General features: G+C 48.5%; 2 protein-coding genes across 4 annotated transcripts in view; both read right to left on the bottom strand.

The window, feature by feature from the left end:
- Positions 1-7,754: 7,754 nt before the first annotated feature.
- Positions 7,755-10,785, bottom strand: Cebpe (CCAAT enhancer binding protein epsilon). The gene is made up of 2 exons (XM_015489286.2): positions 8,885-10,785; positions 7,755-8,260 (listed from the first exon to the last, which is right to left on the bottom strand). The coding sequence occupies exons 1-2, from the start codon at positions 9,392-9,394 to the stop codon at positions 7,925-7,927; spliced, it is 846 nt and encodes a 281-aa protein (XP_015344772.1). The 5' UTR covers positions 9,395-10,785; the 3' UTR covers positions 7,755-7,924.
- A 2,271-nt stretch (positions 10,786-13,056) lies between these two features.
- The window catches only part of Slc7a8 (solute carrier family 7 member 8), a 56,647-nt gene continuing 46,699 nt past the window's right edge, over positions 13,057-23,004 (bottom strand). For all 3 annotated transcript variants that reach the window (XM_015492647.2, XM_048798829.1, XM_015492656.2), the window contains 5 exons: positions 22,621-22,724; positions 18,666-18,762; positions 16,803-16,952; positions 15,604-15,781; positions 13,057-15,099 (listed from right to left, as the gene is read on the bottom strand). In XM_015492647.2, coding sequence (XP_015348133.1) covers positions 14,933-15,099; positions 15,604-15,781; positions 16,803-16,952; positions 18,666-18,762; positions 22,621-22,724 — 696 coding nt within the window. In that variant the 3' untranslated portion in view covers positions 13,057-14,932. The remainder of the gene's footprint in view (positions 15,100-15,603; positions 15,782-16,802; positions 16,953-18,665; positions 18,763-22,620; positions 22,725-23,004) is intronic.

Here is a 23,004-nt window from a genome sequence, read left to right as displayed (position 1 = left end):
CCTAGACATTGTTCCAAGTACTTTATACTCAACCAATTCTTCCAGCAACCTTACAAGGTAGGTGGTATTATCATTATTATTACCCTCCCAGCACAGCACAGTGAAGTTGGCAATGTACATAGATGGCAAGTGGCAGTATAGGATTTGAACCGTCATGGGCCCTTGAGCACAGGTGTTACCCACAATGTGCTGCTGCTTCTCAAGTGCATAGAGTAGAGAGGAGGCAGCATTGTGAGGAGAGAAAGAGGACATAGAGAGAAGACTAGGGTGAGGAGAAAAGCTGGTGGCAAGCAGAGGGAACAAGGATATATAGAGAGAATGTTGGGATACGAGAGGATGACCTTAGATGAAAGAATAGAAGTAAGAGTGGTGGGATGAAGGAGACTGGCATGGAGGAGGAACTTAGTGATGAGGGGAGAGGAGGTGATGAGCTGGGTGGGTACAAGAAGGGATTGATAAGGAGCACAGTCATCATGAATGTGTCATCACCCACATGGAGGCTCTGCCAGCATGCTGGCCTTTAGGTTCCTTCACCCTCTAACATGCTCCTCCATCCCACTCCAGTGAGCCACTCCCAGGGGTATACCCAGAGGCTTATCACCAGAAACTGTAGCACCTACGAAATAACTGAATTGAACATCCCCTCTATGATATGATCTCTTTTCTTGGTTCATTTGCGAAGTTGGTTCACTGCAGCTGTTCAACAAGCATTGTGGGGAACCGTGTGATCCTTCCCATCTTTAGGTCTCCCTTTCTTTGCTTTGGGTTGCAGTTTCACCACTACAATCCCTCTTTGATAAATGCCCTCCACTCCCCTTCCCTCTCTGTCCTCCTCATCCCACCTCTCTGGTTAAGTGCCAGTCCTAGATGGACCCAGCATTTCCAGTACTAGGCTCCTGGGCAGCTAAGGATCACTGGACAGAGAGTTGTCACTCTAAAATCCTCATCAGCTTCAGTTGTGTGCTCCCAAGTCAGAAATCACAGCGATCAGTTCCCTTTCCACCCTCAGCAACTGGGATTTTTAAAATTTTTTTTGAGGTTGGACAGAATGCCTTTATTTGTTTATTTTTATGTGGTGCTAAGGATGAAACCCAGTGCCTCACACATGCTAGGCAAGTGCTCTGCCACTGAGCTACAGCCTCAGCCCCAGCAACTGGGATTTTATACCTTCAAGCTTCAAGCCTCCCATTCAACTCAGCCACTTTTAGTTACCTCTTTTTTCTTTTCTTTTCCTGTCCCCCCACCCTTTCTTTCTTTCCCCCTGTGGTACTGGGGATTTAACTCAGGGTGCTTTATCACTGAGGTACATCTCCAGCCCTTTTTATTTTTTATTTTGACACAGAGTCTCAGTAAGTTTCTTAGGACCTCACTAAGTTGCTGAGGCTGGCTTTGAACTTACAATCCTGGAGTCACTAGGATTACAGGTATGGGTCATGGTGCCTAGCTAGTCACCTCTATTTATTTATTTATTTATTTTTGGTGTGGTTAAAATAAAAGCTATAAGACAGAGACAACCTCAGCTTGCCACAAATCTATTTGTGTTGGTCCCCATTGCCATTTCTTCCTTTCTTGTACAAAACCAGGAAATGTCCACTTCTGTTGGAAGATTAGCCCTCCCTTAACACTCTAAACCCCACCTGTGGGAGCTCTGGCCTCAGCTTCCCCTTGGCCTCTTCCTGTGCAACACTGTCCCACTTTGGTCTAGTCTGCTCTGCCCTGGCTGTAGCCTCTGCCCTGAGAGGAAGAACCTGCTTAGGGACCTTTGCATATACTTGTCTCTCACTAGGAACTACTTTATGTCCTCAAAGAAGTCTTTCCAGATCCTCACATTTAAATCAGGTGTTACCAGTCACTCCTCTCCTTGTGTCACATAACAATACCCACAATCTAGAATGATATATTTGTTGGGGTATCATATTTGTCTGTCTTCCCTCACTAAACTCCACAAAGGACAGGGACTAACCTTATTTATCCTGTAGCTCCTACAATAAGTTAAGTGCCTGGCCCAGAGTGTTTAATGACTATTTTTTAGTAAGCGAATGAATGTGGTGAGGGGGCAGGAAGGAGATAAGGATGGAAGATAGGAGAAGAGAGGGAGAGTGAGGAAAGGGTGTAATGAGGGTAGGAGGCAAAGATGAGGCTAGGGATGAAGGGAAGCGCCTGGGAGAAAGGGTCCTTCTGCTGGGTCTGGTTGGGGCCTTACTGCTGAGGAGTTTGAAGGCAGGGCCAGTGGGCGGGGCTCCACTTTATCTTGGAGCACAGCCCTAACCTCAAATGGTGACAGAGCTGGAGCCAGCAGGGGTTTTGCAAACCGTCCCGATTGCAGCAGGCCAGCAGTCTGCGGGACAGGCGGGTGGGGTCTGAGCTTATCTCCCAAGTACAGTCCTAACCTCAGATGGTGACAAAGGGGGAGCCAGCAGGCGTTTTGCAAACCGTCCCGATTGCAGCAGGGTTGGATAGCCTGGCCAGAGGTCATAGTGCCACTAGGTACGGGAGACTATCAGGATTTGGACAATTTGGGCTTTCAGGATGAAGCTTAGCTTTCAGGGCATGGGGGATGAATCCATTCTATGTATGGCTTGCTCTACCTCAACAGAGCCCTGTTGCTTCCTAAAAGAGAAGTGGAAAGCTATAGCTCAGCTCTGAAGGTGGGCTTCTCCCTCGGAAGCCTTCCCTTTCCCTTCCTAGGACCTGAAGTCACAATTGGTGGCTTTTTTGATGAAATCAAATTGCATCCTTTTCCTTTGAAACCATCTCTGCCCATGGGAAATATTTCTCATATGCCATTGAGGTTTTCTGAGGCAGGACCACAAGTGCTTATGAGCGTACAAGGACACGCAGGAGTTCTGTCCCAGGTTAGGCTACTCTCACTTTGAAGCAGACCAGACTGAGTATTGGGTCTGCTTGCTGGGGGCTGGGTTCAAGAAGAATGTACAGGCTCTCAGCCCCTGCATCTTCTGTACCTTCATCCCAGGTCTCCTCACTGGCTTGAAGCAAGGCAAGGGGTAGAGGTGAAGAGGCCCCTTTCTACCCACAACCCCAACCGGGATCTTGCAACATTGGGATGGGGGCCCTGGGGGCCTAGGCATGTGGCAATCTGTACGTGGGGGGTTGGGAGGTGTGCACTGAGCAGGGGGTAGCTTTCACAAGTTGCTACCTCCGCCTGTCTGACCTTGACAGGCTCACCTTGGACAGCTTCCGCCCGTTTTGTTTTGTTTTTAAATACTGGGCATTGAACCCAGGGGCTCTTTACCATTGAGCTATATATACTTCAGTCCTTTCTATTTTTTATTTTGAGACAGGTTCTCACTAAGTTGCTGAGGCTGGCCTCAATCTTTCAAGCCTCCAGCCTCAGCCTCCTAAGTTGCAGGGTTTACAGACCTGCGCCACTGCGCCTGATAGTTTCCTCACTGTTCACAGTGTCTCCCACAGTCTTCCTTCTCAACGACTTCCCATGGCCTGAGATCCTACTCAAGAAGGAAAAGTGGGCCCAACTATGGGTTCTAAAGCAACAAGAGTGTGTATGTCCTGTTGGGGCATTGCTTGCTGGTTTTCAAAGATCCCCTGTTCCCAGTCCTTGAGCCTTTCCCTAGGCACAGGTGGCCAACTGTCCCCTTCTGGGCTCCTTTCCTTGGGGAAGCTCTGGGAATCTGACTTTAGGGGCTAAGTCCTGCTTCTTAGTATCTATCCTCCTGGGCAGAGGAAGTAGGAAGTCATTTGCAACTACCTTCTGCAGCAAAGGAAGTATTTTTCTTGCTTGCCACTTGTCTTTCTTTCCATTTGGCCAGTCACGCTTGGTTTCCTTTCTTTTCCTTCATCTATGGACACCTTTTGCATTTGTTCTTCTCTCTGCTCACTTTTCCCAGTTGTACATCAGCCTCCTTCTTGAATATTTTTGTTTCCAGTTAAATATCACTTCCTCCAAGAGGCCTCCCTTAACCACCCCAGCTAACATAGCCTTACTACAAGTTTATTTGGTATTCTTCAAGGGTACGTTCAAATAGAGTCATGCAGAATTGAACGAAGGTACTTTATAACGGTAAAAGAACAGGGTCTGGGGAAAGCTACAGCAGTGTTGAGTTACCCTGGTCTCCTGCAGCAGGGGTGCCACTACCCATCAGGCCCTAAACGCAGGAGAGGCCCTGAAAGAGGGGGCAGGAAGGGTCCAGTCTAGCACATCCATCTCCTGACAGTCTCACCCTCTCCTACTGGGGAAGCCTGTTGAGGTAGGAAGGCAACCACCTGAGAGCTGAGCAGGGCAGGAAAGTTAGAGGGGGAATCTAGATGGGCCAAGAACATTAGGCCACCTAGTTTATTGCCTTTGCCTTACCCCTTCAGCTGATCACTTGTCCTGTTCACAGATAGATGCTTGACAAATACTCATCAAATAAATTACTTTGGCCAAAAGCAGTTGGTGTCAGATTGAAAGTCTCCTCTAGGCCTTGTGCCTTCTGGCTGCAAGTCATCTCCCTGGATACAATCTGACAGACAGGAGTGGGGTATGCTCCCCATTGCCTCTGGCTGGGATGCCAGTGGAGAGGTAAGGATGTGGCTCTCCTCTAGATTCTGGGCCAGTCAGAAAGCCTCCAGCAGGCTCTGGTCCTAAGGAGCTGACAGGTGGGCTGGGAGCTTGGTGGATCTTTGGGAAAAAGGCTTGAGGTGTGTTGGGGCAACCCAGGTCCCATCTTCCAGTACCTTGAAAGGAAGTCGAGGGGCAGTGGTCTTAGCTGAGAGGAGGAAATCCGGAGGTTGAGTCACTCACCACGTTCTGTACAAACCCCCTTATGCAACCCATCCCTCTTGGCTGAAGGGAAGGTGAGAGGATTCTCCCAAGCGCCTGCAGAGACAGGAACCACTCCCTCCCAAACTCAGGTGGCTCCTGTCGATCCCTCCATTGGGGGTTCAGGTCTGTCCCCTCAGTCCAGATCCAAAGCAGGGGGAAAGGGACAGGGTCCTGGCTGGGGTAGTCCTGGTGAACACAGATGCCTGAGGATGCAGGAGGTATGGGAGGGGAGAGGAAACTGGGTTGATCCAGATACAAGTCTCTCTCCCTCCCAGGGAGTTAGTTATTCCTTCATGTCTAACTCAGGCTTTCCCAGCAGTGAACTAGGAAAGACTTCAGCCCTATATTCTGTCCTGAGTCTGCCACTGTCGGGCAATTCATGATCACTTTTTGCGCCCTCCCCCCCCCAGCTTGTATAGGGGATTGCTCTACCACTGAGCCACATCCTTAGCTCTTTTTATTTAGTTAGTTTTATTTTGAGACAGGGTCTTACTAAGTTGCCCAGGCTGGCCTCAAACTTGTGACCCTCCTCCCTTAGTCTGCAAAGTCAAGGATATTACAAGCTAGTGCCACTGCACCCAGTTCATAATCATTTATTCTTTATTTCTTTTTCTTTTTTTTTTTTTTTGTGTGTGTGTGTGGTACCAGGATTGAACTCAGGGGTACTCAACCATTAAGCCACATCCCAGCCCTATTTTGTATTTTATTTAGAGACAGGGTCTTACTGAGTTACTTATAGCCATTGCTGAGGTTGGCTTTGAACTCTCCAACCTCCTGACTAAGTCTCCCGAACTGCTGGGATTACAGGCATGCACCACCATGCCTGGCTCATGGTCATTTCTTGAACATGATTCCTGTCCCTACCTGAACTGAATATACTTGAGGATAGAGACAAGTGCCAACTATTAAGACAGTCAACTGGCTGAATGAGCTTCAGGAGGCTCTTATCCCCTCTGGCCATCACTCCTTTATCTATAAAATGTGGCTCACACTATCTTGCTTGTCTGAGGGCAAAGCTCACCAAATGATCTCTTGAGGTCTTTTCTAGCATCTCTTAAAATCTGTGATTTTGCCTGGCATGGTAGTGCATGCCTATAATCCCAGTGACTCAGGAGGCTGAAGCAGGAGGATCACAAGTTGGAGGTCAGCTTCAGGAACTTAGCAAGGCCCTGTCTCAAAATAAAACATAAAAAGGACTAGGATGTAGTTCAATGGTAGAGTGCCCCTGGGTTCAATCCCCAGAAGTAAAACCAAACCAAAAAAATGAAACTAAGCAAACAAAAAAGACTGCTGTGATTTTTTAAAAAATAGTTTTAGTTATAGATGAACATGATATCTTTATTTATTTTTTTTTATGTGGGGCTGAGAATTGAACCCAGTGTGTCACATGTGCTAGGCAAGTGCTCTACCACTGAGCCACAACCCCAGCCCCAACTCTGTGATTTTTATGAAGCTACTTTTTTGGTACTAAGGATTGAACCCAGGGAACTTAACCTCTGAGTCTTAATAGTTGGCACTTGTCACTACCCTCAAGTATATTCAGTGAAGGTGGGCACATCCCCAGAACTTTTCATTTTTTATTTTGAGACAGAGTCTTGATAAATTGCTTAGGGCCTTGTTAAACTGCTGAGGCTGGCTTTGTATTTTCAGTCCTTCTGCCTTAAGATGTGTGCCATGGTGCCCAACTATGGAGCTAATTTAGATTCTGCCTCTAAACAGTCCCATGATTCTTGGTAATTTCCTTCCCCTCTCCGAGGCCTCAGTTTCCTTATCCGTAAAATGAGAATTTTACAGTTAACTTTCAGTTAGAGCAATGTGGAATCATAACAACTATTCATGCTTATGATATGCCAGGCCCTGTTTTTTATAGGTACACATCTGAAATCCTAGCTACTGAGGAGGCTGAGGAAGGAGGACCACAGATTCAAGGCCAGCCTCAGCAACTTAGTGAGACCCTATCTCAAAGTAAAATAATAAAAAGGATTGGGGATGAGGCTTAGTGGTAGAGTGCTCCTAGTTATCCCCAGTACTGACTATGAGATGGGCACCAAAATTACTCCCATTTTGCAGATGAAAAAGCTGAGGCAGAGAAAGGAGAAGTAAATGGTTCAATGTCACACCACCAGTAAATAGCAGAGGGAGATGCAAACTGAGGCTCTTAATTACTGCACTCTTCTGCCTCCAAGGCTTTAATTCTGTGAAAAAGAAACTGCTTTAAATGTGGGTGTTTACTGGCACAGGCACACTGTCCTCCTCCTCCTCATTATCAATGCTCACATACAAATCAAGTCTCCCAGTTGAGCCTTTCCCAGGTGATAACTGATTCCTCTCCCAAACACTTAGATTCTCCACTTTTAGGGAACCATAGCCCCCAAAATAGGGGTAAAAGATAAAGATGGAAGTGGGTAGGTGGAAACAATGGTGAGGGATGTCAGTCCAATGGACTGGGGCTATCAAACTGAAGAGAAGATACAGAGTGCTGGATCAAGAGCTAAGGGACCATAAATATGGCAGAGCCATCAGAAATTTTCCTTGATCACCTAGGAGCTTTCAGACTACACCTTCAGGCGAGAGCAGGCTAGCACAGAGACTGCATGGTGCTTGAATTGCCCTACCAATTCCAGGGCTCTGTCAGCAAAGTATCCAGAGTTGCACCAGGTTGTGTGTGTGTGGTGTGGGGAGCCTCCCTTCTGCTTGCAGAAGGACAGAGTGGGTGGCTAGGGGCAGGGACAGCAAGTTCAAGGGAGAGAAGAGCAAAGTGACAGACATATGATCTGGCTGTGTGGTAGTTGGGAGAGAGCTATAAGGGACAAGACATATGTAGACCCAGGCACTGGCCTCGGTCCCCTGTGCTAAACATGTGCATGCACATGAAAACACATGCGCGCGCACACACACGCGCACGCACACACACACACACACACACACACACAAACAGGCCCAGGCCCAGGCCCAGTAAACAACCCCAGCAGCAAATCACAGTGCAATTTATTCAGAATCATTATGGGTCCTGCCTTCCTTAGCCATCAGCTGCCATTGTCAATGGTCTTGGATTTGGTCTGTGAAGGTCTAGGGTCCCAGCAGAGTAAAGATCTCCAGGGTCAAGCCAGGGGTCTAGTGCCCACAGTCCACCAGTCAGGTTCAGCTGCAGCCCCCTACACCCTTGATGAGGTTGGCAGCCTCAGGGATCTGGCGAAAGAGGTTGCGAAGGGTGTCCAGCTCCTGGGTGAGCTGCTCAACACGGCTGCGCAGGCGCTCATTCTCCGCCATGTACTCCAACACCTTCTGTTGTGTCTCTAAAATGCGCCTCTTGGCCTTGTCCCGGCTCTTGCGCACTGCGATGTTGTTGCGCTCCCGCCGCAGCCTATACTCCAGGCTGTCTTTATTCACTGCTTTCTTGCCCTTGTGCGAGGGGCCGGCTGGAGAGGGCGCCTTGAGAAGGGGACTGCAGGGGGGCGCGGCAGCAGCCAGAGGGGCCTGGAGGGGAAGGCACAGAGGTATGGAGAGATGAGGGCTGACCAAGAGGTCAAGTGGAGACAAAGTAGGAATCTCAGCAGCGGGGCTGAGGGGATCCCTTGGGGGCGTCAAAGAAATCTAGGGTTCTGAGCCAGCTCCTGTTTTCAAGGTAGACCTGTCATTGCCCTGCCTTGGTGAAAGATAGTAACCCAGATGCAAAGGGTCCTCTCCCTCACACCAAAATTCCCTTTTATGCTCTCACACTCTCCAAGGACACTTTTCCTCCATTTATCTGTGGTGAGTCTCTTGTACAATCGGCAGGCATTTCCTCTTCAGAAGCGGGAGGCAGAGAAACAAGAAGAGGGGCATGGTGGGCAACAGGGAAGCTGGCAAGGGGTCTGACATCAGCTAAGATCAGCCAGCCACGGGGGTTTCAGGACAGAGTGGAGTTCAGGGTGAGAGTGAGTTCACAGAGAAGGAAAGAGTGGGCTCATGGTCTGGTAGTGAGCACAAAGAACCTTGGATGAGTCCATTTCACAGAGCAACACCAAACACAGACTCAGCATAAGCAGTGGCCTCATAATTCCCCCATCCACATAGCCTTGCCGCAGCCCCTGGGTAGCAGGGAAAACTGGTTGCTCTTACCTTGAGGACACGCAGGGGCTGGCCGGGTGCTGAGAGGGTTGGGGGCAGGTGCATGGCTGTCTGCCCACAGTGTGCCACTTGGTACTGCAGGGGATTGTAGCTGCCTCGACTAATGCCTCGGCTACCCTCTGGCCCCCGAGGCTCCTCCTTCACGGCCACAGCCCTGGGGTCGTAGTTCCCTGGGCTGCTGTAGATGCCAGGTCCCAACGCCTTCCTATCTGGGCCGAAGGTATGTGGGGGATAGGCGAAGGGTCGCGGGTCAGGCGGCAGGTAGTGGGGAAAGGCAGGAGTTCCAGGGACCTTAAGGCCTCGGGTCTCAGGCGCTGGCTTCATGGCAAAGAGGTCGGAGAGTAGTTGTTCCTCCCCAGACTCGATGTAGGCAGAGAGGTCGATGGAGGCCTCATGCTCACACATGTCCCCCAGCTCCCCAGGCCCGGCTCGGCCCTCTGAGAACTCAAGTGGCTGATGGCCACCCCGGGGCTCACACTCATAGTAGGTCCCGTGGGACATGGCCGGCCCGCCCCTTTGGCTCCCCGCCCCTGGGCCCTGCTCTTGGGGCACCCCTTAGGATGCTCAGCTTGCCTTCTGTCGATCTCCCCCTGCCCTAGATCTGCCCTCTCTGGTCTACTCTGTCACCCACTCATGTGCTGCTTCTCTCCTCTCTCCTCTGCTCTGCTTCCTTTTCCTTCCTCTGCAGTCAATGCCTCTCTTCTCTTCCCTTTTTCCCCCCTCTCTCTCCCGGGGGTGACTTAGGGAGGGGCTGGGCACACCCCAGAGGGAGGGATGCAGGCCTTTGAGAAAGGGGGGCCCCTGACCTAGTTAACAGCTGGAGCACTTTGGTGAGGTCCAAGCCAGGTCTGGAGATGCACAGGAGCAGAGGTTTTGGAAATACCTCCACTCCCTTGAGCCCAGGGATTCCAAATCCTTGCTGAGGATTCCAAATCCACACCTCACTCTGAACGTCCTCCTCCTTCCAACTGTGCAGAATGAGGTGCCAGTTCAGAGTGAATAGAGAAAGCTCTCTTCCAGTGCCGACCCCCAGCTTGGTCTGAACTCCTCCTTTGACACGCCTTCCTCTTGGTCCCCCCTCCAGAGCTGAGCTCCACCTACTCTGGGGGGCAGTCAGTTCCTTTTGTAGCCCCACCTCCCAGACCATTCTTCTGAGTGTTGGCCTGGAGGTGTTGTTTGAGGGGTATTGGAAGTAGTGATAGATCCTGGGAACAAGCTATGCATAGAGGCCTGGTGCAGAGTGTCGTCATTTGCTAGGTTTATGCATAGGGTCTGTGCAATAGCCCAAACACTAACATGTTTCCAGCCCTCACTACCTCTAGCAGTCTGGCATAGTCCCTGACTGCCTGGGAACAACTGAGGTGCCTGGTCAGGACTTGGGCCCTGCACCCCAAGCCTGGGGGGCCACTGCCCCCAGAACTTACAGACATGCTCCTCAGGTGGCTTCAGCACCTCTCTCTTCCAACTGCCGTGCATTGCAAGAGATTCAGGCTGGCATTTTGCCCCCCACTTTGGGCCTGAGGCTCTGCCTCCCACTTCCTGTGCCCTGGGCTGCCAGCTCAGGAGCTCGCTGCAGCTCAGTTTGCTGTCTTTCCTTTTGCATGGCCGTTGTCTGACCTCCAGCATGTGTCTCTTGGGTCTACTTCCTCTTGGAGGCTTGAGACGCCTTCTCTTTTGTATTACCTCTTCCTGGGGCTCTGTTTCAGAGTCTTTAGGAGAAGCCCATAGCTCCCTCTTTGCATTTCTTGATATTGTGCTGTCCCCCAGCTTTCTTTTTCTCTTTCCTTTGGGAACTCTCCACTCTGGCATGTTGGAGACACCTGCTATGGCCTTCCTTTCACCTGTGAAGTTTCATCTTCAAAAGGGGCCCAGGTACAGTGAAAAGAAAAGGACAAATAAGAAATATGTTACTGGCCCTTTTATTACCAGCAAGTGCTATAGTGTCTTGGGGTTGGCGGTAAGGCCAGAAAGGAGGGAGGGGTCATTTTAGTTGGGGGAGGGGAGAAGAACTGGCCTTCTGAAAACACTCTCTTCCCGAAATAGTCCCCCNGCTTCTTTCACTGGGGTCAAGCTATTTGCTCTTTTTTTTTTTTTTTGGTACTGGGGATTGAACGCAGGGGCACTTAACCACTGAGCCAATCCCCAGCCGCCTTTAAAAAAAAAAAAAAAATATATATATATATATATTTTAGAGACAGGGTCTCACTGAGTTACTTAGGGCCTCACTAAATTGCTGAGGCTGGCTTTGAACTCGTGATCCTCCTGCTTCCACCTCCCAAGCCTCTGGCCTACAGGCATGTGCCACCATGTGTGGCAGCTGTTTGCTCTTTAAAGGTAGGATTGAATACATATTTTGGACCTCTTCAACTGTGGTGACCATATTTCCTGAATTAAATTAAGGACAGGTGAGGTCAAATGAGGTGGCACATGCCTCTAATCCCTGTTACTCAGGAGGCTGAGGCAGGGCGATCACAAGTCTAGCCTGGACAACTTAGTAAGATCCTGTCTCAAAATAAAAAATAAAAAGGGCTGGGAATGTAGTTCAGTGGTAAAGTGACCCTGGGTTCAATCTCTGATACCATAAAACTAAGAAAGAAATAAAGAATTAAAAAGGGCTGGGGATGTGGCTTAGTCGTGAAATGCCCTGGGTTCAATCCCCAGTAAGACACACACACACACACACACACACACACACACACACCTTAGGGGGACAAAAAGAAATTGAAGTCTATGCTGACTTTGAAAATTCAGGAATAAATTTGCCATTCCCACAGCATATAGCAAAGTCCTTGGGTACAATGATCAGAAAAACAGTGACTTTCAAAAGGTCTCCAAATTCTCTAGATTCAGAGCATCTGAAATTCTCAGCATTAAAGTGATTGGCAGGGTTAAGACAGGGGAAAGGCCCAGGTTAAAAATAAATGCATGTGGTCCAGGAGGATACCCACTTTTGCCCATCTGACCAGGTTGAAAAGATCAGCAGGTGTCACTTTACAGAGAGAGGGGGGCCCCAGGGACAAGTGTCTCCCTGGAGAGGGGACTGGGGAGAGCTGGACCTACCAGAATGGGGTGACGCAGAGGAGGACTGGGGCAAGCCAAGAAGAGAAAAATTATGTGTGTTGAGGAAGGGGGCCTTGGATAACAGCCTCCGGGACAGGACTGGCCTCTTCCCTTTGGGGACAACTTAATGCCAGAAAACTGAGAAACAACAACAAAAAAATCACACACACAAAAATAAGACTGAGAAACGGAGACTGGGTCCAACTCTTTCTCCTTCCTCCCCCCCCCCCCTTGAAATACTGAACAGAAGTGACTTGCCCAAGGGCACAGTTCTGTTTAGTGAATGGCCTGGGCTTAGAAGCCAAGTATTTGGCCTGCCAGCTCAGTGTCCCTGTGGATGGCGAGTTTCCAGCCTGCCTGGAAGAATGACAGCCACAAAGCAGGAGAGCTGGAGTCGAGGACCAGAAGTGGAGGCGTCTCACCTGCCTGTGTCCTCAGTGTCCAGATGGTGGCGGGTGATGTCTCAACCCCCACCTCTCATGGGCCTGACCTCTGTCAGCAGTGCTCACTCAGGAATGATGCTGCCTCAGGACAGGCTGCTGGGAGGGCTGCCCAGAAAGGGAGGGACAGAGCAAGTACTGGGTCTAGTCCCATCAACTTCCTCTAGTAGTTAACCCTAGACACCAGGAGGAACTTGGCCTACCATAACTTCTCCTCCTTTCCACTGTCCTAGTCAAACAATCCTCCTAGTCTTCTTCCCAGATGTTTCTGTATGGCTGAGTGGACCAGCCTCACCTCCTAGCATGCTCCTTGGGCCCTCTAAGTCTTTCCATAGACCCAGCTCATCACTTCCTTTCCTATTCTGCTCAGACTTTGAGGGGCACATCCCTGCTTTTGCCTCCCTCTACTAGCCCATGTCGCATCCTGGGTAGTGACTCTTTCTTCCCAACTAATCTGCAGGTTCTCAGGATGGCACAAAGAGCAGGAAATTTAATAACATTTTGAAGTCCTCAGGAGGAATGAGAGGTGACTGTTGGTTTATGGGGTTCCTGAGTATGGGACCCCAGAGAGGCATGGAGGGGGGGGCTCTTAGGAGGACCTTCTAAGAAAAAATGCCCAGTGATTCTGTTTCTGAAAGTCGTTTAATTATCAACACAATCAACTTCATTTGCATTTAAAATTTTATTACATGAAAAGAAAGAAGAAAACCTCAAAGGAAACAAAACTTAAACCAACTCAATGACATATTGTCATTAAGGTTCTAACTCCACCCCCCAAACCACCTTACATTTAAAAAATCCAAAAGAAATAGAAATACTAGTTTCAAAAATATTTATCCAAAAAAGTAAGGCATCCACTTTACAAAAAAAACAACAAAATAATAATAACAAATAATGGAAGGAAGAGAGGAGACTGGAGGAATGAGAAGAGAGGGAAGACCAAGAAGATGGTCTTCTGGGGGCCCAGCCCAGCCAGTATCCACTCTGGGAGCCATAACTCAGCCCAAATCTAGCATCTCACCAATGTGGAGAGGCAAGCTGGGGCAGGAGCAGCTCCCTGGATATTCCAGTTTAAGCAGATGGGAGGGGGAAAAGGGAATCTTGCTTGGGATAAAAGAATTCTATGTCCCTAGCACAGCAAGTGGGGTGGGGGTGGGGGTGGGAGAGGCTGCAAGGTCAGGGCAGACACCATCCACTGCTTTGGAGTACAGGGAAAGGTCAGAGCCCGCATACCACAAGGTGCTTTTCTGAAGATCTTCAAAGTGGCTGACATTGTGCCACTGTTCTCTCATCCTGCCCCATGAAGGGTTGGCGGTAAGGCCAGAAAGGAGGGAGGGGTCATTTTAGTTGGGGGAGGGGAGAAGAACTGGCCTTCTGAAAACACTCTCTTCCCGAAATAGTCCCCCAGCCTGTGGAATGGGCAGCTCTGGGGATGTGGGAAAGCACCTTCCACACAGGGAAGGCATTTAATATCAGGTCTGTCCTGAGGGTTAGAAATAAGGGAGTATTTTTAGGCCCAGTTCTTGGATGGAAGGTGACTTAAGGCTGATTTGGCTCTGATTTCAGGCCTGGAGGCTTGGGGATCCTTCGCACTGGGCCCCTGAGCCAAGGTCCAGGGAGGAGGAAAGGGCATAACTGGTAGCCGGCAGTGCTGGCTCCGCAAGGATATGTTAGGGTGCAGCTTTGGGGATAAGGGGGCCACTGCTTCTACCCATGGAGATGGGGAGGGAGGAGGAGCAGAATGGCTTTGTCTTTAGGAGAGACAGGTACGTGATACTGAAATAAAAAGCCTTTTTGGCCTTGGGAAGCTTTGGCACCACGTTGGGGGCAGGATGCAAGAGGCAGGGGCAGGGCTGGGGCTTCTGCCATCTGAACCTTTCCCACTGTGTTCCGCAGGCTTGGGGTTGGGGAAGAGGCATCCTCCTCCTCCTTGGTCCTCAGCTTAATGGGAAGGAGGTGTCACAAAAGGAGCCTTTCTTGGATAGGGAGCCCAGGGTGGATGGGTGGAGGAATGGTAGGATGAGACAGAGAAGGCGGCAGAGGGAAGCATCCCCTCTACTTTTGGGTCCCTAGTGAACAGAAAAAGGTATGGGTCTCTCCAGTTGACCTTAGGTGGTGACAGACTCTCTTGAGTCTGTCTTCCCAAACTGAGTTACTGTGTGGTTCTCTCTGAACTGAGGCCTCCTCTGGGCTCAGGGGTGGGGAAGGAAGGCAGTAGTGAGCTCAGGTACTTAAGAGACATCTGAGGGTTGGGCCTGGGAGGGAGGCCCTGTAGGGCACCCTTGGTATCTCCACTCTCTTCTAATGGAACATGGGAAACCCTTGTGTGAGGGCCTTAGACACAGGCCCTGGGATAAGAGGCTGGTTCTTTGGGTACAAATGTCAGTGTATTTGTTTCTGACTTCTCACCACTCCCACACACAGGTCCTGGCCCTGCCTGATAGAAGCAGAGGGGTGTGTGTGTGTTGGGGAGACCCAGGCAGGGAAAAGGCAGAGATCAGGATGAGGGAGGAGTAGCCAGCTGAGGGGATGGTGGTCCTCAGGGCTGGGGATGCTCCACTGAGTCCTGGTCCTTGGTGGGAGTGGGTTGGTATATGGCCTGCTGCTGCTCCTCCATGTCCTCATTCACCCCTTCTCTTTCCGATCCCCCCTCCATCTGGGGGTACACAACCACGCACATCTTCTGGCTCACCAGGGTAAGCAACTCTGTGAAAGGAGACCACACAGAAACCGGGTCAGTGCTGGGTGTCTTGCCAACAGGGCCAATAAGACCGTGGCTTTAACCAGCTTTCCACCCAGGCTTTGCCTCAACAGAGCAACCAGTGCCTTTCGGAGATTCTGTCTGGGAAATGGCCACCTCATCTGTCTCCTACATCTTTTGTTAGCTGCCCCTCACTCATCAAGACCCCAGCTTTCCACCTTCCCTATGCCCACTGACCCCCCACTTCCAGGGTCTGCACTGATCTATAGCCAGCCTGGGGTGGCTTCTGCAGGGCAGCTGGTAGGCTGCCTGTTCTCCCAGGGCTAAAGTCTATATGGAAATCTCAGCTGTTCTCTGCTCAGGGGTCTCTGGAAAGATCTGCTGTTTCTGCCCCCAACTCCTTCTCCAGACCCTGTAGGTGAAGATAAGCCTAGGCTTCCTGATCCTGGGGGGCTCCCCAACCAGATGACTCCATTCCAGCCCAGGAGTTCTTGCCTTCACCAACTCACCAATGAAGTCGTTGAAACACTGGGGCTTGTGTTGCCAGTAAACACCCAGGAAATAGACAGGCACTCCTGTCAGCATGATGGCCAGGCCAATGCCGCACACCACCGGCTCCGACCACAGGCTGAAGACCAGCAGGAAGGCCCAGAACAGCAAGTAGATGATGGGGAATAGCAGGTTGATCTGAGGAGCAGAGGCCCTGTGAGCTGCGTGGCCCCCACCATTCCCAGGATCGGGGAAACCTCTCTCATCCACATCCTTGAGTGCTAAGGCTGGGCTTCACTTAGCTGTGTGTTCCACAGGGCTGATGCTATGTCAATAAATGTTGATGAACTTGGACAATGGGACAGGAAGAGGATGGGGAAACCAGGGAGGGAGCCATCCTTATTGCTCATGTCCTCCCTCCCAGGTGGGGTCAGATAAGGCTTTGTCATCCAGGCCAAGTGCCTGTGGCAGCCAAAGAAGCCCATGAGGGTTGAGAAGCTTGCTCGTATGTTCCAATGTATTTGCTAAGGTCCTAGGTGGAAAAGGGGCAGGAAGACAATGACCTAGGTCTGTCTGGCTTCACTTCTAGGCTCACTGTGGGAAATGCCCGTCCCTCTCACCAGGTTCAAAATTGTTTCTCTTAAGCAATTTTGAGAAAAGAAGCACACCAAGACCCAAGAAATCAGGAGAGTGAGCATGGCATAAGGCAGGCTGGGGCCCTGACTTTAGTTCAGAAAGAGTACTAACTCCATGGGCTTCACCCGTCCTCATTGACCACTTGTGAGTCCTGATTTCTCTTCCTTGTCTGCCCCTCTCAGAGGAGATAAGGAGATCCTACCTCTTCTTCCCTTTAATAGTCTGTTTACTTGGTGATCGAAGCCAGGGCCCTGCATATGCTAGGTAAGTGCTCTATCACTGAGCTAATCCCCGGCCCTTTTTATTTTATTGTGAGACAGGATTTTGCTAAGTTGTCCAGACTGGCCTCAAACTCGTGACCCTCGTGCCTCAGGCTTCCAAATCACTGAGATTACAAACATGCACCATCATGCCCAGTTTGCTCTGGTCTTATCTCCAGTGGAGAAAGGACTCTCATTTACATACTACTACCATCACAAAAATGGTCATCTGTGGCCAATAGCCAAGAATAGAGGTAATTCAGAAATGTGCTCTGCAGCTAGAACCAGTAGAAGAGGGGAATTCCAAAAGGACATTCTCTCACCTTGATGGGGCGGGGGATGTCAGGCTTCTTCCAGCGAAGGACTATCTGTCCAGCAACTGTGACCCCATAGAAGAGGTAGTTGATGAAGCCCACGTAGTTGATGAGAGTGTACATGTCACTGGTGACTAGCATCAGCAGGGTGGAGATGCACTGGGGAAATGAGGGGGATCATCAGTGATCAGAAAAGCATTTGTAGACTGAAGGAGATGTTCAGAGGTCCGGAGCAGTTCCATTCCAGACAGACTGTACCATTTTGTAATGGATGTCTCAAGACAGAGACTTCATGACTACTTTTAATAGCCCAGGTGCTACTATACCTTCTTTGCTAGGAAATTCTTACTTATTACAGGGGCAAAACCAAAAATATTTAACCACTGGTATGGAATAGGGACTAACTACTCAGAATGGACACCTGGATTGGCCAGACAGGTGCCACTGACTTGATGTCAACCTGGTCTCATTTGTATTTCTCCCTGGTTATAGCTCAAGGTAATTTTTTTAACCCCTTAGGGAAGATTATTAACTGCAGATTAGAGTTTTATTCTTGTTGTCACCCTTTTCTCCTAGCTAAGTCATCTAATTTGTTTTCCTATCATTTTTTCTTTAAAAGCAAATATTAACCCTTGTAACATCCTTGAGGTTTTCATGATGAAGGTCACTTTCCAACTTCAAAATTATCTCTGTGGCTTTCTCAGAACATGCTATACTCTGATAATCTGTGAAGGCCAATGTGAGATCTAATGGTGAGAATAATCAAGGTTTTTTTTTTTTTTTTGGTGGTACTAGGAAGTTAACTCAGGAGTGCTCTACCACTGAGCTGCAACCTCAGCCCTTTTTGAGATAGGGTCTCACTAAGTTGTTCAAGCTGGCCTTGAATTTGTTATCCTGATTCTCATGCTTTAGCCTCCTAAATAGTTGGGATTATAGGCATGCATCATTATGTACTGATTGAGAAGGTTTTAATGGATGAATAGGCCTGATTCTGGCTATACTTGTCTGGCAGACATAGTACTCCACCAACAGTACTGTTAAGGCATGTGACCCAACTGTTCTCTCCAGCCACCTCCTAAAACTAACCAATCAAGATGACCTTCATCCTGTACCTGAACATTCTGAAACTTCCCTAATGTTGTACAATGCCCTTGACTCCTAGGAGCTCTATTATCCAATTTCTAACTACTTCTCCAGTGGGCCAAAGTAATTTTTAATGTTTTATTCAGGATCCAGAAGAAAAAAATAAAAAAATAACTTAAAAGACTTAATGAGGACAAGTTTTTGTTCCTTCCTTTAGCTCTCTCTAGATGAGTCTACTCTAGGGACATGTTACCCCCATGTCTTCCCCATCCCAAACTTCCTTTTCTTCAACTTCAGTTTATTAGTCTCCCTCTATGATTTTTCTTATTTGATGTACCCTTAACAATGAATTAATTTCAATAAAGTTTCCCAAGAGACTGGCAAGGTGTCCTGGGGCAAGAAGCTGGATAGGGAGAGGCAGGCACATGTTGTGATTAGCCGAGAGCAGAGGACCAGAGCTGAATCCCTGCTGTAACAGGTGTCAAGAGGCTCAGGGGAGCAGAACTGTCTCTGTGAGGTCATAGAAACCAACAGCAGTCACCTCATTTTGCCCCCAAAGGATGGGAGAATGAAAAGAGCCTAAAAGCCTTAAGGCGTTTCAGAGTCTTTTTCTCATTCTATTCCTTGATATTGACAAAGCCAATGAATACAATTGCCAGATTATTTATGGCCCATTGAAACTTAGGAGCAGATCAGAGAGTGACAAGGAGGTGTGGGTGCACTCCCACTTGAGAGGATTACAAAGAGAGGTAGGGTATGTATTAGGCCAGCAGCATGAGGGGCCCTTACTGTGAAGAGCAGGGCTGGGATTGGGGTACAGCGCTTCACGTGGATCATGGCCAGCATGCTGGGAAGGTGGCCTTCTCTGGCTCCAGCAAAGAACAGCCTGGCAGGGAGAAAAGCAAGTCAGTCTGGGAGAGCCCATGGACCAGCAAGCCTAGGCTCCTTCTCCATGCCCACCTTTTATCCACAGAGCAGCACCCCTCCTCCAACCAGGACAGCCTCTGCATTGCACCTTCCAGCCCACTAGTCCTAGCACCCATGTTCACAGGTGTAGGTGCAGAGACACCACAGGCAGCTAATGAGTGAAGAGGTCTGGCTGGCTCAGGGTACTGATGATGGCATTGTTGCTCTTCTTCATTTCCAATGCCTGCACGGCTGTAGGAACAAGGTCTCTCCTTTGCCTAGGGTCTTCATCCCTTTAAAAATGTGCCTCCTCCCTACCTCCCTTATATACTGTGACCGAACTGCATGTGGAATAATTTAAAAACATTCTTATCTTACTTCTATGGAGGTGGTGGACTGGAAAGGGGCAGTTGGAACCTGGGCACACGGGATATGTTTTGGATGTGGTTGTGTGGCTGTCTATGATTGTCAAAACTCATCAAATTGAACACTTAGGATCTGTGCATTTTATTGCAGGTAAATTGTACTTAAAAGTTATATCCTTAGGGCTACTTATTTTACTCCTAAAAAGCCATGCTAAAGAAACTAATAGAAGCCAGGCATAGTGGCACATGCCTGTAATCTCAATGACTTGGGAGGCTGAGATAGGAGGATCACAAGTTCTAGGGCAGCCTCAGCAACTTGGTAAGGCTGTGTCTCAAAAAAAAAAAAAAAAATAGGGCTGGAGATGTGGGTTAGTGGTAGAGCACCTTGGGTTCAATCCCCAGTACTGCAAAATAAAGAAATGAAGAGTGAGGTGGTAAAAGGCATGTATATACAAAGACATTCTGATGAGAATAAAAAAACTGGAAATATTCTAAATTAGCTGAAATGTATGAGATTGATTTAAAAAAATTATGGTATATATGAAATGGAAAATTACAAAGTCATAATAATGTTTTTCGAACAAAAACTGATTACATAAGAACAAGCTTACAACACCACTAAATGAAAAAAGTGGATAGAAAACTGATTCCAATTAATTTAAAAATTATTTATGGGCACAGAAAAATACACTAAAATGCCAACTGGGTGGTGGGATTGTAAGAAAGATTGATTTTCTTCCTTAAACATTATAGAAAATTTCTTAGTTCTGGTGATAAGGATTGAACCCAGGGTCTTGAGCATGTTATACATGAGCTCTAACACTGAGTTATGCCCCCAAACCCTAGAAAAAACATTTAAAATTCTAAAATGAAACATTTATAATCAGACAATTATATTTAATTTTTAATTTCTAATTTATTCATATTTTGCAGTACTGGGGGTTGAATCCAGGGCCTTGAACACACTAAGCAAGCACTAAACCTCTGAGCTACATCCCCAACCCCTAAATGTTTTGAAAATTAAATTTTTTGAGATAATTATAAATTCATATATAGTTGTAAGAAATAATATACGGGGAACTTTACCCAGTTTTCCCTATTGGTAACATCTTCCAAAGCTATAATATAATATCATGACTAGGGTACTGGGATTTAAAAGTTTTTTTCTTTATGGTGGTACTAGGGATCAAACCTAGACAACTGAGCTACATCCCCAGACTTTTTATTTTTATTTTTTTTTTTAATATTTTATTTTAGTTGTTAATGGACCTTTATTTAATTTATTTATATATGGTGCTGAGAATCAAACCCAGTGCCTCACATATAGTAGGCAAGTGCTTTTCCACTGAGCTACAACCCCAGCCCAGGCTTTTTATTTTTGAGACATGGCCTCACTAAGTTGATGAAGTTGGCCTCAAAATTTCAATCTTCCTGCCTCAGCTTCCTGGGTCACTGGGATTATAACCAACTAAAAGTTTTTTAAAAAGAGAAATTGAAGATCCTTAGCACCAGAAAAAGGAGAAAGAGAATGAGAGGGAGAGACAGAGAAATCATAACATAAAATGCATAACAGAAAGTATAAGTTGTTAGCAGTTATTTACATAGTAGTGAGGATTAGATCACTTTTTTTTTTTTTTTCCTTTTTTCTAGGGAAAGAAGGACCTAACTAATGAGAGGAGGATTGTATGATAACAGGAAGAACAGAATCAGAACACTAGGGAGTTCTGAAAAGAACTGTCACTTACTTTGTAGTCTGTGTATGGGGTAGAGTGGAGCTAACAATAGCAACTTGTCACTGTGTTGGCGTTGACTGTGGCCTCAAGTACCCATAGCAGCTGCCACCATGAACGATCTAGGCCAATGTCACTGGTTTCATGCGGACTCATGCATCCCCCCCTCCCCCACCTCCTCATGCTGCTGGGCCTCCACAGAGCAGCCACATGCACCAGGCAGAGCCCAGGCTCTGAGGGCCTCATCATGCACATAGCCTGGGTCTTGCATTCACATCCCTCCTCCACATGCAGCCAGGACTTGGTGTAACTTTCCAGGTCCCACAGTGTTTATAAGTGTCAAGTTTGCAAGAAATAATCCTGGCTGGGCTAGCTGACAACGGAGGAGACAATGACATTAAGCATAACACGCACCCACACACACTCAGACTCCTGGGGAAGGATCATCCTCTCCATACCACAGTGCACAAAAAAGTGAGAGGAGGGAAGAAGGAGGAAGGAATGAGGGAACTGAAAGATGAGCAGAGGAGGCCTTGGGGGTTGAGGTTGCACCTCTGAACCAGAGGCCGAGCACACTCCACACCCCATCTCCTGCATGCACACACAACCATACCACATGCACGCAGACCGCTGCATGGCCGGCCTGAGGGACAAACCCCACTCTAAAGCGACTGTGGGCTGTCACTGTCCTCCAATACATCTCAGAGAGTCTCATGGGTCACTGCTCTTCCACCGCTTGCCCCCGGCTGGGGCCTCCAGGTGGCCACTGCTCCTGTGTAACACGCACATGAGGTTGCTGTGGGTGAGTATCATGGAGTCCCGGGGCACAGGGGACACCCACACTCCATCCTTCCTCTCCTGGATCCTGAAAACATGGCATTCCCTTGTCATTTCACAGGTTCTTCTTCTTGATGTGACAGGAAGCAGTTGAACTCAGGGACTCATCTTTTGAGTAGAACTGTGTTCACAGGGCAGGAGGTGCTTTCTAAGAACTTTGGGGGTCACACAAATGGAAATCATCCAGCATCTGCTAGCCTCAACAGCCCATTATGGAGATGGTAGGAAGGGACACAGAGGTGCCAGACTCCTGAATATGAGAAGATGGGAGTGGGTGGCTCCAGGCCCACTCATACTTCTGGTTTCCTAGAAACCAGGGGGTTGGCTGAAAGGCTCTCTCACTGATGAATGCTTCTTTCTACTCTTCGCCACCCTCTCTCTTCAGATTCTCCACTGAGACTTGTGGGTGGCCTCCTGCAGTGCTGGCCTGTAGAGCAGGGAGTAGCCCTGTATCTTCAGGGCACTCAGAGTGATCCCATCCCACGTGGAGTCTGCTTCCAGAACATTTATGGGAGATAAGGCCCAGGAGACCCCAGGTACAAGTCTCCATCCTGGTCTCTTTCAGAGTGGGGTTCCTTTCTTGCCAGCAGCAGCTTATGTCCAGGCAAGTGAAAAGGGGGCTCTAGGACTGTAGCCAAGACACCATCCTGCTGCCAACCACAGCCCTTGCTCCTTCTGATATGTGCAGACCACTACATGTGAAGCACTTAGGACCTGCATACCACACACCTTGTAGGTCACCACATGAGCAGCATAACCCCTCGGCACCCATACTCACACGCCTCTGCAGAGCCACCACCCAGGTGCCCATACAACCCTTGCAGACAGAGACGAGCCACCATAAACACACAGCAATGTGCACAGAGAAGTGGCCCTGGCTTAGGGAAGGGCCCAGGTAGCACTCACCGGGAAGAGGTGAAGAGAGACCCATTAACTCCTCCAAATGTGGACAGGGCAACAGAAATGGGCATGATCCAGGCCATAACACCTAGGAGCTTCTCTCCAAAAGTCTGGGAGAGAAAACAAAGGGATTAAGTGGAAAAGGAGAGCTACAATTCCCCACCTCCAGTTCGCTCTCCACTTCTGGAGTGTTTTTTTCTCATCCCCATCTGCTGATTCTCTCTGGCTAAGTTCCTCGAGAGCCTCTTCCCACACTCTTCCACAGTGGTAACTACATATTGGAAGTCAAAACATGCTTTGGGCTAATTAAATGGAGAGTATGTGCTGGTAATAGTAATAGTAATGAAATGACACTTACATCCTTGTTTAATGAATGAGGAAACTGAGGCG

The sequence above is a fragment of the Marmota marmota genome, unplaced genomic scaffold (genome assembly GCF_001458135.2).
Source record: "Marmota marmota marmota unplaced genomic scaffold, marMar, whole genome shotgun sequence".
Lineage (NCBI taxonomy): Eukaryota > Metazoa > Chordata > Mammalia > Rodentia > Sciuridae > Marmota > Marmota marmota.
This window is presented reverse-complemented; position numbering and strand designations above follow the sequence as displayed.

Bases quoted from the DNA above. Each gene is read 5' to 3' on its own strand.
- Cebpe (XM_015489286.2), bottom strand. From the start codon at position 9,394: ATGTCCCACGGGACCTACTATGAGTGTGAGCCCCGGGGTGGCCATCAG. The intron at 8,261-8,884 runs GTAAGAGCAACC...CTTCCCCTCCAG, and splicing joins AGCCCCTGCGTGTCCTCAAG to GCCCCTCTGGCTGCTGCCGC.